The sequence below is a fragment of the Harpegnathos saltator genome, unplaced genomic scaffold, assembly GCF_003227715.2.
Source record: "Harpegnathos saltator strain DR-91 unplaced genomic scaffold, Hsal_v8.6 scaffold83, whole genome shotgun sequence".
NCBI lineage: Eukaryota > Metazoa > Arthropoda > Insecta > Hymenoptera > Formicidae > Harpegnathos > Harpegnathos saltator.
Window position 1 is genome coordinate 624,442 of NW_020230682.1, and position 19,022 is coordinate 643,463.

Here is a 19,022-nt window from a genome sequence, read left to right on the forward strand (position 1 = left end):
GCCGTTAGGCCTGGTCTACAATACGTGTTGTAAGCTGTAAGCCGTAAGAACTGACCAATTATAGCCGATTATTTTTGTAATAATCGACTGTGATTCGCCAATTCTTACGGCTTACAACTTACGACACGTATTGTAGACCAGGCCTAGGCCCCTTGCACAATGCCAGGCAACAAACAATAAGAATAAAAATAGACCAATCACAATCGACTATTACAAGAATAATCTATTGTGATTGGTCTATTTTTATTCTTATTGCCTGTTGCCTTACATTGTGCAAGGGGCTTAACTAAGAAGCATGCGCAATGCGTTAAAATGTATAATAGTCATGTAAGCGGGGGAGGGGCTCCGCCCCTCCTCCGCGGCCCTCCTCAAAGAAATCCTAACCTAACCAAACTTATTTTATCTTTATTATATATTGTTGAGCGTGGGTTTTAATAATTATAATCTTTTCAACAATGTCCAACAATATAAAGATGCAATAAGTTGGGTTAGGTTAGGATTTCTTGGGGAATGGGAGCCCCTCCCCCGCTTAAATGTACTATCTTACACTTTCCGACGAAAAAGAACAGACCATAAGTTTCTGTATTACCGGCATAATAGATTTCCTAACCATTTGTATGTCATTTTTTAACAATTTATCTCTCGCAAAGTAAAGGCGGACGATGATTTTAACTTTCAGATTTGGCTTCTACGTTAAAATACACAAGACAGATGAGTTTGAGCGAAATCCAAGGTGTTGTTGGTCTTCTAAATACCAAAATAAAATCCCAACAACGAAATCCCACGTTGTTGAATAGTCTTTAAAGATTAAAATTCTTTTGGTTCGTTATCAAAATCATGTCATTATAAAAAATAAAAAAATGATCGGAGATGATCTACTGTAGAGTTCTATTCTTCACCTGTTCCAAAATTTCATTTTAGTTATAAGGTTGATAGACCTTAAATTACCTCGTTGTGTAATTGATTAGCTGATTATGCTTGAACGTTCACAGCTTCATATTTTATTTCTGTTTACAAACTTGGTTTTTTAGCTGCTGATTTCGTAATATTAGATAGAAAAGTGGATAGATTTTTTATTATTTATTATCTGGATAATTGATCAGCTCGTGAATCAATCGCGAAACGTATCTGATTTTAGTTTGAAGCCTACCAACTTTATTTTACAGTAAAACCTAATCCACCGACGAGATACCTCCAGGCTTCTTGGGGCCCCCTTGGCTAGTACGAAAATTTACCCGAGGCTGACAGTCTTTATATTACCTCGTCGGTGATTATGGCTGCGTTCTGATATTCACTGCCAGTATTGAAAATATATAGTTTATGTCACGTATACTATAGATTTTCAGTGCTGGCAGTGAATATCGGAACACGGCCATAAGTTGTGCTTTTTGCTATTAGAATGAAACAAATATATAAAATTACGTGGAAGGGAAGAGGAGAGAAAAATTATAGTGCAGCACCAGTTCAGCTATGAAGACGAAAAACTTTAGTGGCCTTCTACAATAAAGCCAGCGGCACACGGTGCTTGTTTTCGTGCTGGATTGCTTGCTGGATGAAAATATTGCGTTGTGATTGGTACATTTCTGAAGATGGATGGAAATGCACCAATCAGAACGCAGTATTTTCATCCAGCAAGCAATCCAGCACGAAAACAAGCACCGTGTGTCGCTGGCTCAAGCAATTAGTCATAAGCTATAAGCAAATTGACCAATCACAATTGATTATTTCAAAAATAATCGACTGTGGTTGGTCAATTTGGTTATAACTTATGACTAATAGCTTAGGCCCAGTTCCACAACTTGTTTTAAAGCAAGTTGTGGAACTGGGCCTTATTGTAGAAGGCTCATGAAGTTTATTCTCTATAGAAGAACTTTCTAAACTGTAGTGTACACTGGTGCGATAAGTTAAAGTGAAATGAAGTATATTTATTTCACTCTAACTTATTATTCCAATATGCACCATTTCGGAGAGTTCTTCGAAAAGGTACAGTTTACTAAAGCGAGAGTTTCCCGCGTGTATCATCCGTGTGTATCAAAAACATAAACAATCTCACATGCCAATCAGATTATTCCCGGTGTTATATTGATGTCAATGTAAAATGAATATAATAAATGCCATTCAGAGACGAGAGAATGGACTTGGTAATAAAATGAAAACATATATCTTAGAAAAAATTGAAATAATGCATGTTTTATGTAAACGCCTTTGCATAATAGCCAGTTAAATTAAATCGCACAGTATTAAAAGATTAGAATTGTATTTTTGACAATGCGATTTGTGCATTACAGCCGGTTCTATAATAAATTTTAAAAATAAGGTTTTACAGTGCAATGCCACTGATATGTCTAATTCTTTTTTATAGAATCAATACATGATTATGATATTCCTTTGTATCGCTTGACGTGCTGGTACGACGATGTATATCATGGGATAGCATCAAATATGCGCAGATATGACATTGACTCGGAGCCACCAGTATTTGCATGTCGTTTTTGTACAAAACCAGGATATGAGGAAGTTCTTGGTTTGGCAAACGAAGATGGACGCATCGCTCTTCAAGATACAAAAGTTAAAGGAAGAAATAATGAGCCGCTAGAAGGAGTACAGGTTATTGTTTATTTTTATTGGATGGAAATTTCTTCAGACTAGCAAAATAATCAGAGTAAAGTGGTCTTTAATTATTAAGAATATAGACTATTTTTTTATTTGATAAATTGATGTGAAATATTGTTTGATAATTGGGCTACAAACAGTACAGCATGCATTTAGCATGCATATTTATTAAAATATATAGAAATAATATATTAATCAGGAATATGCTATTTTTTCAGGCACATGCTAATGCAATTTTTGATATTGCTTGGATGCCTGGAGAATTAAAACTAGTCACAGTAGCGGGAGATCACACAGCACGCTTATGGGATGTCAGCACATTTGGAAGATCAGATATCAAAGAATTGGGTTGTTTTCGTGCACATACAAGAAGTGTAAAAACTGTAGCGTTTCGTTATCAAGATAAAGGTATATATGTTGGAATGTTTTATCAATTATTAATTGATTAATTAATTAATGATATTTATATGGTTTCATATGGTTTTCCATATTTTATTTACAAAAATGACAGAATTCATAGAAAATAGAAATTTAATTGCATGCTTATGCAACTCAGAATCTTTAAATATCTTTTATAAACTTCAGCGGTTTTTGCAACGGGAGCTAGGGATGGTGTAATTATGATATGGGATGTTAGAGCTAATCATCTTAGTCAACCTAGACCAGACAATAGTATTACCTATGGACATCCTGTTGGTAATACAGCCAAAAAAAGACGGAAGTTACTGCAACCATCACGATCACAAAGCATCACTGGTTTAACATTTCAGGATGACTTTACGTTAATCTCATGTGCTGCAGGCGATGGGTAAGATTGTTACTATACTTAAAGATATTAGAAAGTTTCAGATTAAATGTACTTTATTTGATCTGCAGATTTAAACAGAGAATAGAAAAAATACTTCTGATATGTCAGAGTAAAAGTAAAATAGAATATTGCACCTTAAATCTTCTTCTCTGCAGCATTCCAGAGTGACAAATCTTTGTTACAGTTTCATCAAAATATGGGATTTACGCAAGAACTATACAGTCCATAAGAAAGAACCAATTGCCAAGCATCAAATTAAGTATACAGGAAACAGCTCCAGGAACGGCTTCTCCTCATTGTCGCTGTGTCCGGCCAGGATCACGTTGTACGCAAGTTGCATGGACCACGTCATATATTCTTACAACGTCTCATCACACAGCCACGAGCTTTGTAAATATATTTTCTCCTTGACATAAGAAATACTGTATGATTCGTCTCGGCGAGATCGAATGAAATTTGGAGAATTTCTTCTGCAACAGTGGCGACGTATTACGGACATCAAAACCATACGTATTATGTGAAGACCTGCCTAAGCGCTGATGGTCGTTACCTTGCCAGCGGATCTAGCGACAATCTCGCGTACATTTGGCGCGTCAACAAACCGGGTAAACCGTTGATCAGGCTATCAGGCCACAGAGAAGAAGTTACCTGCATCGCCTGGTGTAACGTGGGTGACACAAAGGTTTGAAAGACATGTCATTGTTACCCAATGCTTGTGTGATAACAGCCAGAAAGTTCAGTGTCCGTCTAATTTCGAAAATATTCTCAGATAGTAACGTGCTCAGACGATTCCTACCACAGAATATGGAAAGTTGGATACGAGCACAAAACGGAGAACGAGGAAATAGAAGTACGCGGTCGGGCTCAGCTGGTTACAGATGAGAATGTGTACATGGGCGGAATAAGAACTCCTTCAACTACCACTCGACTTTGCGACAGGACCCCGGGCTCGGATAACGGCTCGCGTAAGGATAAAACAATTTTGTTGTAGAGTTTAGAAAAAGAAGTGTAAGATTCAGAGCATTCTCTGAAGATATAGCAGATATTGAAAGTATCATGTTCTTAAACGCGCATTTAAATTCCACAGCTGCCATTCCTGGGCCTAGCAACGACGAGCACGACGCCGGTCACTGTGTAGAGCATCCGAACACACCTATCGCAAATACGCTGAAACGTAGCTACTCTCAAATGGTAGCAAGAGCGAGGTCCGAGGGGAAATTGAACCTTGTTTTATCTCCTATCGGCGAGAACAGCGACGAGGCGGCTGCGAAACGAATGCGCACGGAGTGCCGTAGCGCGCGGAGATTATTATTTAGCACTGGCGATAAGAGCGCTTCGGGCTCAAGCAAGAATCACGACTCGGATGAATCCCACGCGAGTGAGTCTGCGTCCGTGAGCGACAGAAATGTAGAGACTCTTTGCTCGCCCACGGTGAACTTGCCAAATTTCGTGATTGACGGTACTGCGCCGCACTTGCTTCAAATATCGCCGCAAAAGCAGAAAGAGAACGTCGATTGGTTGACAAAAATTAGGAAAGAGAGGTACGAACAAAAGGTTGGCAAGTTCACCCTGGGTAAGCCGAGTAGTCCCAAAGGCCAGACGACACCTGCTCGAAGGACTACCAGGTCACGATCGCATGATCCCCAAAAAGCGTCGAAAACGACGGTGTTCTCCCTGTTGGATTTCTTCAAAGCTCTTAATAGCGATTGCGAAAAAAATCCTCCCACCGCTGACAATAAGAGTGCTGACGTACCTTCGACGAGTAACACCGTAAACACCGAGTGATAGACTATACATTTATTTAATTACATTAAATTACAATAAAAATTCGCAGATCGGTCTTTCAGATATTGCGAGGTAGTTTGTATATAAAAGTGTCCATTTCACATCTCTGCTTCATCATTGATCTCTTCTCATTCATTTTATCTCTGTATATAATTTTATATTCCCAGCATTATATATAATCCCCTTACAATTAAAGAACAGAAGCTTTAAACTGTGTTCCGCGTTTCTCAACAATGACATGTTAAAGAGAGAACAGAAAATATGTATATTTTATATTAATATATATACACACATATATATATATATATACAAATTTGTATACAAGGTGTCTCCACGCGAATTTAAGTACAATACCCGCTGTGCGAGTAGAGCGCGCCAAAGTGAATAGAAACAATCTTATACCATTTCTTGCATTGTTATCGATAGATAATGCTTATGTTATTAAGAGATTAATTAAAAAAAATTCACGGATAATCGACGAATGAGTGTTGGCACACATTGCGTTGGCACAAGCTCTGTAGGGATGAGCTCTAGGAATTTCTTTAATTAATATCTTATAATCTTTGTAATTCAGGAAGCCATTACAATGGAGTGGAGAAGACCAGATTTTTTTTCTTTTTACCAACGTATTTTCTGACATGAAAAATTTATGAAAAATTTCTAATTCAAAGGCTACAAAAGTCATCCGAAAAATCTTCCAGATTATAAAGGTTAATAACAAAGTCGTGAAAAATGGTATAAAGGACTTTACTATTCAGATTAATACATTCTACCTGTAAGTCACGTGCTTAAATTTAAACGCCCTGTATATCAATTATTTTCTGAAGTGAAATTATAAAGACTGATATATAATTGATGGAATCGAGAGCTCAATTAATTAAGAGGCGAAAATAGTAGCTTAATCACAGTTATGCGACTAATCTGATATCTTCTTCAGTCTTATGCGAAGGATTCAACGGGCTTCCTTGTATTGATATATGATAATGAATATACATTTTACTCGATTCATATTCATCTAGAAACCCTTTTGTTTCCATTAATTATATATCTATATTTTACCGAAAGCTTCTAGCTTGTATAAAAATCGTAAAGAGAGTGATAAAAAAAACTTATACTCTGATTCACAATTGATGAAAAGTTCAAAATAAATTACTAGTATTATCCATTATAATGTACCTTGTATACTTTTTAAAATCAGCATATATGATAAGATAATTAGATCACGTTTGATCTGATATAGTCAAATTTCTAACGCAAATAATAGGCTGAGATCTTTATTAAATTTAATGTAAATTGACAATTATAGAGTTAATGGGTCTTTTGTACAATAAGTTATTTTTTAAAAAAGTATATATTGAATAAAATAATATTTTTATACTACACCTGAACTTGCGCTTTGTTCTTTCTTATTCTTTTACGATGAAAATTTTTTGCATAACCTGGACAGTATCACAAGGTATCATACAAAAATTAAATATCGTATAATAATCTTACATTAATCTTACATTTATACATTTTCTGTCTTTTTACTACTTTCAGGATAAAATATTGTTATAGATTTTGGAAGTAATCTAATTTGGATTGGCTTCAACTCGTATTCTTCATGGTCTATGAAAAACATCTGATTTTCATTCTTCTGAAACAGAATTGTTAAATTTTTTTTTAATTCATCACTGATGGATAAAATACTGTGAAATCTGCAATGTCTGTATTCAAAATATATCTGAATTCATTAATTTTTTTAATAATATTCCATCAAAAAAGAGTTGCTTACTATTTCGGGGTATAATTCGATATATTTTGCATCCACTATCGGTTGTACCACATCCAACTCGTCGTATCTTTCTTGATCCCAACCTTTCTCAACAAATGAGATGTAACTAATGTCATTTGGACCTGAATGTAAAATTGGATACATTTTAAATTTTATACTATTTCTGCACATTTTTGTCAAATATTTAAACGTTAAATAAATCTTTGATATTTTCTTATTACCAATAGATACTTTGATCGAAGATGCTGACTTGCTGTTTGCATTTTCTGTTTTGATGTGTATTTCAGTTGTACAGACAGTCAGGTCATGGAGGATACCACAATCTTCATTAATTACTTTGCTATAATCAACATGATTATCTGAAATATAAATTTCGATTATATCACAAGATCATGTAGTACTCATTGTAAAATCCCATGCATAAACAAAATGTTACTAAAATAATTAATATACTTTTTTATCCTGCTATGACAAATTCAATTTTTTTTCTAAAGTTTATTCACATATTTTATTTTATAGTAATATCTTGTGTGTAAGTAATTCACATTACTTCCTAATGTGTAAATAATTCATATTACTCAAGGTTTTATAAATTTTTTTCTTTATACCAGGTATAAATGTTCGTGTCTTTGGTAAAAATGCATGCCACCATCTCCTGTTTGAATTTGCAGTTTGATCAGAAGATATTTTTTTAGAATAACAGTGTGAACATCCTTTGCAAGGATTGGTGTATTTTAGTACTGCATTGCATTTCCAATTTAGGTCCGATTTATAACCATTGAATACATAAGCTGCGTATCTGTTCGTATGTGTAAGAACAGACAAGAGGAATGGATAAAAAGCATTATATGGTATAGCAGAAGCCTTCTATTGAAATAATTAAGATTTTTACTTGCGTAAGTAGCCCCAGTACCAATATTTATCAATACGTCCGTGTATGTCGCTCCAAGCTCCCCATTTGATACTTCCTACAGCATAAACTGGCTTTATGGATGTATCTGAATTATCCTTAAATCAATATACAAAGAAATTTAATATTTTACTGTAATTTAATCCGCAATTAAATAAATGAGAAGCAATGAGAATATTCACCTCTGATACCTTGATTTCAAGCACATCTAATAATTTAAAGTTATTTTTTACTATTGCCATTGTTGCGTCAATCATATGATGTATATCAGATAAGTCTGTGTAGTTTTTAAAAAATTTGCTCGCGATTGTGTTTGTGTTTCCCAGCGGCAGAACACCAATAGGACACTGCTTGACAAATTGCAAATTATTCTCGTATTTTCTCATTAAGCCAGTGACTACATCTGATAAGGTGCCATCTCCACCTGCTACAACAATTGCATCCGTAGGTGTTTCCAGATTGATTATTGCATTACGTGCATGGCTTCCTGATTGTGTGTCTATGATGGTTACTGCAATACCAGCCAAATGCAACAAAGGCACGCAATATTTTTCAAACAGTTTCTTGGCTTTCCTAAACACAGAAAAAAATAATTATTGTAAATATTTGTATAATTATTGTATAAGTTAAACAAGTCTCTGCGATAGTGTTGAATATCCTTGCACACCTCTTCTTAGCTGCTGGATTTAGAATAACAGTTATATGACGAGGCTTAACATTTGTAGGACAAGGTTTGTCTCCATATTTTGCTGCTTCTTCACAATGTTGTTGCATTAATTGTCCAGTCCTAAAAATGTTATAAAATTGAATTAGGCAAAGTAATAATTACGCAATAGGTGTAACTTTTTTTTCAGAAATATATTTATGTAAAAATGACGAGAAAAATTATAGGGAGATAATTTGTAATAATAATAGTCATTTCTATTCTGCAATAATTATCATGCCTCAATAATTTTTAATCGAACTTGAGGTTATGTTCCCCATGGTCTCTTACTCATATACTTGATTGCCGTATGAAACTCCATAGGAAAGAGCTGCGGTTCCTATTAATGTTTTCTTCCAATTATTTCGTATTGTTTTTAGCAAACTTAACGCTTTAGCCATTGTTGTTCAAGATTTTTATTTAAAATTGACGATCTGAAAAATCAAGCGCAGTCTTATTTTCATTCATATGAAGACAATTGTCCAGTAAGATTTGTCCTAATTTTTTTTATAATTGTACGCGTTCATTTTATTTATTTTATTTATTTATTCAACTTTCAAGGATTTTGAATTATTTGCGTCAAGATCACGTGTTGCTAAAACTTAAATCACCGAGCCTGGAATAATGTATAAATAAAATTCATTTTCGAATCATATAAATTCATTTTCTCAATCTATACTTGCATATATTATATTATACTATTAATATTTCATATTCTGTGATGCTGGAACATAAATATATTTATATTGAACTATCGAATCGAGAAAGAATGAAAGAAAAACCACAACGAAACGTAGATAAAACGTGCATACGTACAATCTAATAGGTACAGCACTGAAGTCGAAGATGTAATGTGCCAATGATGGATACATTAGATGCGTACAGTATCGCATCGCTAACTAATGGAGGATTCACACTAGATCCAACGCCCGATTATCCAATAGAAGAGTCTATTTTCTAGAGCTTCTAGCTAGCGACATTTTTAAATTGCCGACTTGTGGTTCTTTAACGAAAAGCATAGTGAGATTTTAAGTTTATGATTGGCGCCACTGCTAAAATATATGTGATGCTGTGTGTACGTTTCACAAAGCATTCTATAGCGAGATTCTAATGGTACGTATACACATGTAAGTTACATACGTTTTGGCCATCTTAGCAGATAATTTCATTTTGAGCGTATGCATCAAGAGAGAGACGGTGAATTTATGTAACGTGAGGTAATTGCGTCGATTTTCAGTGACGTTGTCGGCTATCACGATCGCGCGCACGGTCGATGTATGCAATTAAATCCCAAGACAATCCGTAACGTTCTTCCTTTTTGTAAATGACAAGTTTGTATATACCAACGATAAATTTCCCGAGTCAACAGCGATATTATGCGAATTGTCCACTCCGGGAAATGTTGAATATCAATCTCTCGCGACATTGAACTATCCCTCCTACCAAACCATATTAAAACGCATTATCTCGAACCTGTTACAACGTGTTAACATGACCTCATTTCATTGTCGTTAAATATCTATTAATTTGAGCGTAATATATATAGAAATCATTTTTCCACTTAAAGTTTTATCATGAAAGCAATGTATAACCTTCACAGATGTTTTCTTTGTATGTATGTGTGTAGGCAAATACGAATATATGTATAATATGTATATGGTGTATAAATCGGAATATATATATAATAATATGTGTATGGATATATGATATACACACATATGTGTTTTGTATGGTTAAATTTGCTGATACATATTATTCCTATTTATATTTATCCTGTATATTTTTACATATATTTCTATATTAAATATGTTTGTGTGTGTGTGTGTAGTATTTTAGAAAAATATGGAATTTCTAGTCACATCTTATAAAATTTTATCTATCTCTATATATAATAAGATCTGATCCGATAAAATAATTTCAAAATATCCTTATAATTTTGTTGATAAGTTGTTTATTTTTAGTAAAACTTTTCCAAAATAATAGATATCTAAACTTAGATTTAAAAAATCATTGTAATTTTGTTATTAACAATTATGTTAATTTCACATACAAATATGTTTTCTGATTTTAATAATATGAAAAAAATAAAAACATGATTGCTTGTAGGAAAATAGAAATTTGATAGATATTATTATATGAAATTATATATAAAATTTACTAACAATAATAAATTAATGACAGAAGTTTGTAACTCACACATATATATATATATATATATGATTTCTTTGGCTATATAGCAAATATTAAGTATTTATAGGCTTCTTGTTAACTAATGTATTATTTTTCAGATATATTAAATATATTATACAATTACTAGTACTGTTTAAAAAGAAATGACTATTAGTGTCCTGTGCAAACAAAAGAGGTATATTTAATTTCTGCCAAGGATATGGATTCTGGGAGCGGAACATCTGATACTAACAATGATATTGAGGCAAATCTTCCTGGCATGATAGAAAATGAGAACAATGAATCCAGTAAGATGCAATCAAGTTCTTCAGAAGTTGTCAATGTCTTGGAGGATATAAATAGTTCCGATGGTGGGTATAAAAGTAATATTACCACAAAAGATGCTAGTCCTATAGCAGAACAGATTGATAATGTCTGTGAAACTATGCAAAGTGAACAGGCACATGAACTCATAAAACTTCCTCTACAAGATAATTATCAGGGAATTGACATTGATTCTGATGAATGTGATACAACTAACGAAATATTACAAGAAATGTTGCCTACCACCATTAATTCAACTTATACATCAGGAGCGACTACTTCACAAGACAGTAGCCCATCCTCTTCCCATGCTAAAGAACCAAATATGTTACATGCTGATCAAAACAAAGTCAAAAGAGGTACATCAATGGAAAATTCTGGCGATAATTCGGATGAAGATTCGAGTAAACGGCAAAAATTGAACGATAGTATGCATGATGAAGAAAATTTGGCTGATGATATAGTAACCTTTCAAAGAACCAACTCAAAAGTACGACAGCGAAATTATCGAAAGAGGAGAAATGCAGCGAGTGATAATGAGGACAGTTCTAGGACCATGCACAATGAAACAGCCAGAGAAGCTTCAATACTTGATGGAGATGAAGGTTTACAATCAAACAGTATATTTTGTAAATCTCACAATCATATTTTTTTAAATATGTCTTTTGATAATATTTGAAAGACAATGCTACTCTTCAGACTAATTTCTATTTTTTTTAACGGACTTTAGACATGTGTATTGGACGCATTCTACTTGCTAGACGTTCTTCAGATATTTTTAAGATTCTTCAAATATTTTAGGTATTTGTGTTTGTCTTTGAATATAATAAGTAATAATTATAATTTTAGCTAACGTTGCATCTGCCAGTACTAACAACGAATCATCTGTTCCTAATTCAACGTTAAACAGAACTTCAGAAATTCGCGAAGGAGGTTCAGAAACAAGTAGCGATGGGGCTGATCGAGACTCAAATGAGAGAGGTATTTTATACTTTCATATATTCACATTACGTGTAAAGAGAGATACTGAAGAGTTCTAATAGTAAGTAAGCAACAAAAATGAAAGACTAGTAGGAAACTTTCCGCGTCGAAAACTCATGTTTTTTTATATTGCGTATTTGTTTTACGAAATACACACTAGTAATTTTCGAATAGATAATTCGAATGAATGGATAACAACTAGCGAAGATGAAATGGATGAAGATGAAGAGCCTCACTGTTTGAAAAAACAAAAACCTCCACCCACTTTCCAGATGGTGCCAGAACTTCTAAACCGTGAAATTGGTAACAACCCGCTATTTCACAGAAGGTTTCACGGTTCTTTACACGTCGTAGAGCGGCTTAAACGGCTGTATGACCTTAATGAGCATCAGGTATTACTTATATCAATGATTGCATTTATGTATATACGATAGAAGACATTGGTTATGAATGTTAATTCTAGCAATTCCTCATTACTCTTTCAGTATCTGGAATTCTCTATTATTTCTTCAATATTTACATCTTGGATTTATTGTCGCATTAAATTCATTAAGGTTGTTTTTTTCATTCGGTGCGGCAAAAGATAGTCATTCTTTGTTTTTCTTCTTTTTTTACAACAAAAGCTCCATCTTTAGCTTTACTTTTGTATTATGTACTTTTGTACATTATTTATCAATATTAAGTAATCTATTTCTTTTATACATTATTCTGAGATCAAGGAATTTCAAGGAACATCAAGGAATTTATTCTTTTTACACATTATTGACATTGAATGAATTATTTTTTTTTTATATAGGATCTAGAATATCATCTATAAACTCTGGAGACATAGGTCTCGTAGATCATTATTTGCCACACTATATTCTTTTTATTTAGGTGCTCATCTAGTGCAGAAGCCTCACATTTACCATTTAGGTTTTAGGACATTTATTACAATTATGAAATGAATTCATTTACGTCCTTACATTGATGTTAACATCAATGTAAGGACTGTTAACATCAATGTTCTTTGCATTTCTTTATCTGTTTATCTGTTATCTGTTTATATTTACATGTTTATGCTTATCTGTTATGTTTATGCTTACATGTATCTGCTTATCTGTTTATATTTACATTATTCAACCAAGTCATGATCCCTTTTCCTCGCCCTTATCCTATAAATATAATCGATAAGCAGTGACGTACCATAATCAACCAAGGATAGACGACTTTGATTTGGCTCAGCTCTTTGACTTGAGAAATTAGGGGAAACTGTTGAAAATAGGGAGTTTTTGCAATATCGTCTTTCAGATATGGTAAATGCAAATCGTGAATGTTATTCGCTCAGAAATAACGTTTCAATGTGCGCGACCAATAACATTCATGATCAACGTTAACGTGTCTGAGAGACGGTATTGCAAAGACTCTCTAATCTCTCCGCATTTATGAACAGCGGCACGACGATGTCATGAATGTAATCAGGTTCAGAATAGAGTCTTTGAACATTTTCTGTAAACTGTATGCAAATTGTATTTGAAATAATGAATAAATAATCTATCATAATTATAATAAATGTCACCACGTTGCAAACACAAACATCAACAAAACTAATATACCTACGTAGATGAATTCGTTAATTGTAATAAATGTCACCTGAGATCGCGGTCGCGTAGCATCTAAACGACATGTCAGAGTGTAACACGTGTGGCTTGACAAAAAATGATCCTTTCTGCGAGACTTATCATTTCTCAGAGTTTATCGCAAGGGTCCTGAATTACTGCTGTTTGGGTAGTTTTGTAAATTTTATAAAGTTAATAATATCTCAACGACGGTATAACAGCAAAAACAACAAATTAACAACAATATTTTTTGATCCAGATATAAATTATCAATTAATTTACAATTTTAAAGATTTTATTCTGAAAAAAAACGGTTTATAACTTTGAAGTCAAATAGAGTACAATATCTATATATGCATCTATAATTAAAGGATATCGATATATTGGTAGTGACTTCAAAGTTACAGAGGATTAATTGCGAACATGTTACGTGCTATAATTGTTATTTTATATTATCCTTGCGTGGTTATTAATGTTGATAAATACTAATTAACAGCACTTTTAGGGTTGTGTAAATGCCTTAAATTTCAATCAAAGGGGTAATTTACTGGCGAGTGGCTCTGATGATCTAGCTGTTGTTATCTGGGATTGGGCTAGAGGGAAGAAGCGTTATTGGTTCGAAAGTGGCCACTCTAGCAATATGTTTCAGGTATATATGACTTTATAGAAATCGTCTTAAAAAGTAGTATCTTCTGCAAAAATGTTTCTGTATCAGGATAAAACACATGATCATCTTGGTCCAGTATTTTATATATACATGCAGAATAACCAAAGGAATCGAATTATGTTAAAAGAAGCATATGATCATATTTAACAAATTTGATCTGCTGATATTTAAAAAATATTACCATCTTATGTTCCCTTTGAAGTCGTACAAATTCTGTCTGAAACATTTTTATCTCTAAAAAAATCTTTTCGAGGTATTTAGTGTCAGAAATAAAAAATAAATGTTAAAGATAAAAAATATTAAATAAAAAAATAAAAAATATAAATAAATATTAAATATTATTTTTAATATTTAATTATTATACATTTTGCAAAATTTTTTAGAGTGTATTTTTTTGTCTGACGTCACCCAGAATTTCTTAGCAAACACTTATATATCATAAGATATCATGAGGTCCTCAGGAATCTGAAAGTCCTCAGGATATTCTGAAACACTCTCCAGGCATATTGAACGCATTTAGGATAATATTTTATATGATGTTTTGTGCTTGGGGATGTATTTGTTTTTTCAACAATTATTCCAACTATTATTGTTTTAATCCACTTTATTTACACACGTTTAGGTGAAATGGTTGCCGTTCGACATGGAATACCTTATGGTCACTTGCGGCAGAGACGGTCAGGTACGCCTGTTAGATCTTCGACATGAAACGTCCAAGAAACTGGCAACACATAATGGACCGTCACATAAGCTGGCTGTGCACAATGAGACACCTCATGTAATCATTTCTGTGGGTGAAGATGCGAAGGTATTATCAATAGATATCCGAGAGCGTAGACCAACCAAGTAAGTGACGTATAGTTACACAACATGATTACAAAAGCAAAGAACTGTGTGTTTCTATTCTCTGTCAATTCATTCTGTATATCATGTAATACATATGTTAGTAATATTAGTAAATAAATTTTATATAGTAAATAAATTTTTTCTTGAAAATTATCTTACTCTTAGGAAAGTCTCTGTTGATATTCGTTTCAAAATGGAAAGTTGAAAGGGCCTTTAACAATGCTCGGACACAAACATTTTCTAATTGTATTAAAATCAAAGGAAACACATTAATATTGCATTTCGTATAAACTCAAAAAGTTTGCTTTATTCTTACTATCGTCGTTTCAATTCTATTCCGGATTCTCTTCAATGGTAGACAAAACAAGGATACCAACACTTCAAAGCGTCCCGACGATAATAAGAATAAAGCAAATGTCTTAACTTTATGAGAAATCAAATACCAACGTGTTTGATTTTATTACATAAAATCCATGAAAAAGCTTTGAAAAACTTTGTATAATTTTCATTTGTTTAAATGTTTCCAGGTTGCTAGTAGTAAAAGAAGATATATCCGAGGTGCAATTGTATAGTGTACATTCTAATCCTTTTAATAGTAACGAATTTTGCGTTGGCGGTCGTTCCCATTACGTGAGAGTATACGATCAACGAAAAGTTTCGACGCCTCTCTATAAATTGTGTCCGCATCACCTGGTATGTTGCAGTATAATTTTATAACCGTGAAAAAACGATTTCCCTTAATTCAGTGTTGAGCAAGTTGACACATTTTTTTAACCAAATTAAAAATTAAACCAGCTTGGTTAAGTTAAAAGTTACTTAAACGAAAACCTGATTAACTCTTTCTCTCTCTCTCTCTCTCTCCCTCTCCCCCTCCCTCTCCCTCTCTCCTTCTCTCTCTCTCTCTCTCTCTCTCTCTCTCTCTCTCTCTCTCTCTCTCTCTCTCTCTCTCTCTCTCTCTCTCTCTCTCTCTCTCTCTCTCTCAAAATCAGTTGAGTTAAAAGTTGTTAACTTTTTAACTCAAACTGATTTGAAGATCTCTGGATTCAAAATCGTCGAGTTAACAAAGGCTAATCTTGTCCCACGGTTATGCGCGTATAATTTAATGTACATTGTTTTTTAGACGGAGAACAAGTACGCACATGTAACGTGCGCTGTATATAATTATAACGGAACTGAAATCCTCGCATCGTACAATGATGAAGACATATATCTGTTTGACAGACTGATGTCGCCGTCCGTGGATTATGCGCATAGATATCAAGGTCACCGGAACAATGCGACCGGTATGAAATATGTTACAACATAAACCTGACGCCTGTGTATAACACTCTGCAATGTACCAAGTTTTCCAAAAGTAACAGAATTTATGCATTATAGAGAAAAATTACCTGAACAAAAGTTTTAGGGTTCATAAGTTCTGTTTTTTGTGATCTCAAATTTGAATTCGACCTCGACCTTGAAGGTTATTTGAAGGTCAACTTGCATTTTTTAAAGGGGAACCTCTATTTTTTATTACACTGTTTTTTTTACCAATTAATTTGAACAACTGTTGTCTAAAACATTTTTTTCTTTGCCCAATATTTTTTGAGATATTTGAGGAAAACTTGATAACTTTTTCAATATTTAACTTACGATATTTCGCTAACTATTTGTCGGAAGAAAAAGTACTAGACTTTTTTGCTTTATTTAGTCTCAAGAATATATTGTTACAATAACGCCCTGACTTTTGTTAACTTACTGACTTTTGGAAATTTCAAAATCATCAAATTAACAAAAATCAGGGCGCTATTGTAACAATATATTCTTGAGACTAAATAAAGCAAGAAAGTCTAGTATCACATTTTTCTTCCGACAAATAATCAGCGAGATATCGTAAGTCAAATATTGAAATTATCAAGTTTTCCTCAAATATCTCAAAAAATATTAGGCAAATAAAAAAATGTTTTAGACAAAAGTTGTTCAAATTAATTGGTAGAAAAAAGATAGTGTAATAAAAAATAGGGGTTCTTATTTAAAAAATGCAAGGTGGCTTTCAAATAACCTTCAAGCTCGAGGTCAAGGATAAATTTGAGGTCGCAAAAAAAAACAGAACTTTATAAACCTTAAAACTTTTGTTCAGATCATTTTTTTCTATAATGCATAGGTTCTGAGATAGGGGAGGAGGTCCATTATTTTTGGAAAACTTGGTATATTTCGTCCGTGTCGACATATCGATTAACTTTTATACTTTAACTAAACTTTCACACAGAGTACTGACTGTAATACAATCACAATAATTGCGATAATAATATGCAATTATAAACATTAAATTATTAACAAGTTATATCCTAATTTATATGTTCTAATATAATATATTTTAACGTCGCGTTGTGTCACTTAAGATTTGTTGGTTACAGTGAAGGGAGTGAACTTCTTCGGGCCTAAGAGCGAATACGTCATATCTGGCTCCGACTGTGGCAACATATTTATTTGGGATAAGAACACGGAGGCTGTTGTACAATGGATGAAGGGTGATGAGCAAGGAGTTGTGAGTTGCCCGCCGGTCGCGCAAGCGTACGGGCCTTCTTTAATGATAAGATGAACAACAATATCGCAATGGACATCCTTCTTTTCTGTTGGACAGGTAAATTGCTTAGAGGGACATCCGCATATTCCTGTTCTCGCGACGAGTGGATTGGATTATGATGTCAAGATATGGATTCCCTGGGACGAGGAGCCTCCGAAGATGGGAGACTTCGCCAAGGTACGCATAAAAAGACACGATCGTTCTAACTTGAAGTTAAATAACACGACAAAGGTCGATTGCATCGTACGTCCTATTGTCACTTTAAATGCGGTACGAGTGGAAGAATATGATTTTAAAAGTTACCCAAGCGCGCTCATTTATTCGCTTATCTTTGTCTCACAAGTGCGTGAAGAAGAATGCGAGGAACAGGAGGCGTGAGAACGAACCTGACGCGTTCGACGGCCAGATGCTCTGGATCTTGCTGAGGCACATTCGTCACACAGCTACAGCGCGGGTAAGTTCCTGCTGTAAGTAGAAATAGTAAAATAATACAAATAGAAATGCGACAGAGAGTACAAGTAGAAGTGCAAATCGCAAATCGTGGCCTTCGATCGGATTTCAGTGATTTTGCAAGCGACCGCAAGGAGCTAACTTCTTTCTCGTCTTATCCCGCCATTCTCTCTTTCCAGCATCGCTTCGCGCGTTACGATTCGCCAGATGAAGACAGCAACGATGAGGATGATTATGTGTCCAACGGCTCCTCGAACGACAATTCTTGGGAGAGTTATTCGGAAGGCGACGACATCGGGAGATTACAGTGCCCTCCATCTTAAAGCTGTTGTGTATAATTACGAGCAATTTGGTATTATCGTGATGGAGAAGTTGCGTAGATTTAGAAAAAATTCATTAGTCGTTTTGCAATTATGATGGATTTTATGGAAATATAATTACATAGCGGAGTGTATAGAGAGAACGATTGTGTGGGGATCTTGTTGCAAACCCTGCATTCTATATCATTAATCTTTTTTATCAGCTCCATATAATTAGTAGTGTAAACATATATACATATATTTAAGCGGTTTACGGTTGCATTGTAATTTTTGAATATACGTTGAACAGATATATAAAGACTGCTATATTGATAGACTATGATATTTAGATAAAAGGAAAAAAGAAGAGCATATTATTTTATAATAGTCTTATAAGACAGATTGTAAACTTGGCGCGTTTTCTTTTTCTTCCCATACGTTTAAAGATTACTGATTGTTATAATTAACACTCATACGAGTAGGATTGTTTCTCTTTTAATTTCACTGATACATCGATAATATTAATTCT

At 33.8% G+C, this 19,022-nt stretch overlaps 3 protein-coding genes across 9 annotated transcripts; 2 read left to right on the top strand and 1 right to left on the bottom strand.

Annotated features, from left to right (window-relative positions):
* The first annotated feature begins 1,866 nt into the window (after positions 1-1,866).
* l(2)dtl (WD40 domain-containing protein denticleless) lies at positions 1,867-6,638 on the top strand. 2 transcript variants are annotated; one of them, XM_011152568.3, is made up of 8 exons: positions 1,867-2,141; positions 2,363-2,607; positions 2,832-3,021; positions 3,199-3,421; positions 3,606-3,811; positions 3,901-4,103; positions 4,191-4,386; positions 4,509-6,638. In XM_011152568.3, exons 1-8 carry the CDS (start codon positions 2,099-2,101, stop codon positions 5,204-5,206), a joined length of 2,004 nt encoding a protein of 667 aa, XP_011150870.1. In that variant the 5' UTR covers positions 1,867-2,098; the 3' UTR covers positions 5,207-6,638. The 2 variants fall into 2 exon arrangements, with proteins under 2 accessions (XP_011150870.1, XP_011150871.1); XM_011152569.3 differs by having other exon boundaries at positions 1,870-1,983.
* Positions 5,938-9,601, bottom strand: Mulk (acylglycerol kinase-like protein Mulk). Of its 3 annotated transcripts, none has more exons than XM_025307089.1 (9): positions 9,410-9,601; positions 8,885-9,027; positions 8,558-8,677; positions 8,073-8,463; positions 7,873-7,988; positions 7,589-7,779; positions 7,202-7,339; positions 6,981-7,102; positions 5,938-6,839 (listed from the first exon to the last, which is right to left on the bottom strand). In XM_025307089.1, exons 2-9 carry the CDS (start codon positions 8,992-8,994, stop codon positions 6,714-6,716), a joined length of 1,314 nt encoding a protein of 437 aa, XP_025162874.1. In that variant the 5' UTR covers positions 8,995-9,027; positions 9,410-9,601; the 3' UTR covers positions 5,938-6,713. The 3 variants fall into 3 exon arrangements, with proteins under 3 accessions (XP_025162874.1, XP_011150869.1, XP_025162873.1); XM_011152567.3 differs by having other exon boundaries at positions 5,938-6,842; positions 9,410-9,598; XM_025307088.1 differs by lacking the exon at positions 9,410-9,601 and having other exon boundaries at positions 5,938-6,842; positions 8,885-9,092.
* An 88-nt stretch (positions 9,602-9,689) lies between these two features.
* Positions 9,690-18,907, top strand: LOC105190071 (DDB1- and CUL4-associated factor 8). Of its 4 annotated transcripts, XM_025307087.1 has the most exons (13): positions 9,733-9,810; positions 10,882-11,133; positions 11,356-11,691; positions 11,936-12,067; positions 12,242-12,459; positions 14,171-14,314; positions 14,955-15,178; positions 15,706-15,871; positions 16,299-16,461; positions 17,575-17,705; positions 17,802-17,921; positions 18,088-18,198; positions 18,374-18,907. In XM_025307087.1, exons 2-13 carry the CDS (start codon positions 10,983-10,985, stop codon positions 18,515-18,517), a joined length of 2,040 nt encoding a protein of 679 aa, XP_025162872.1. In that variant the 5' UTR covers positions 9,733-9,810; positions 10,882-10,982; the 3' UTR covers positions 18,518-18,907. The 4 variants fall into 4 exon arrangements, with proteins under 4 accessions (XP_025162871.1, XP_019700162.1, XP_011150866.1 ...); XM_025307086.1 differs by lacking the exon at positions 9,733-9,810 and adding an exon at positions 9,690-9,706 and having other exon boundaries at positions 10,882-11,691; XM_019844603.2 differs by having other exon boundaries at positions 9,730-9,810; positions 10,882-11,691; positions 18,088-18,211.
* Positions 18,908-19,022: the final 115 nt, after the last annotated feature.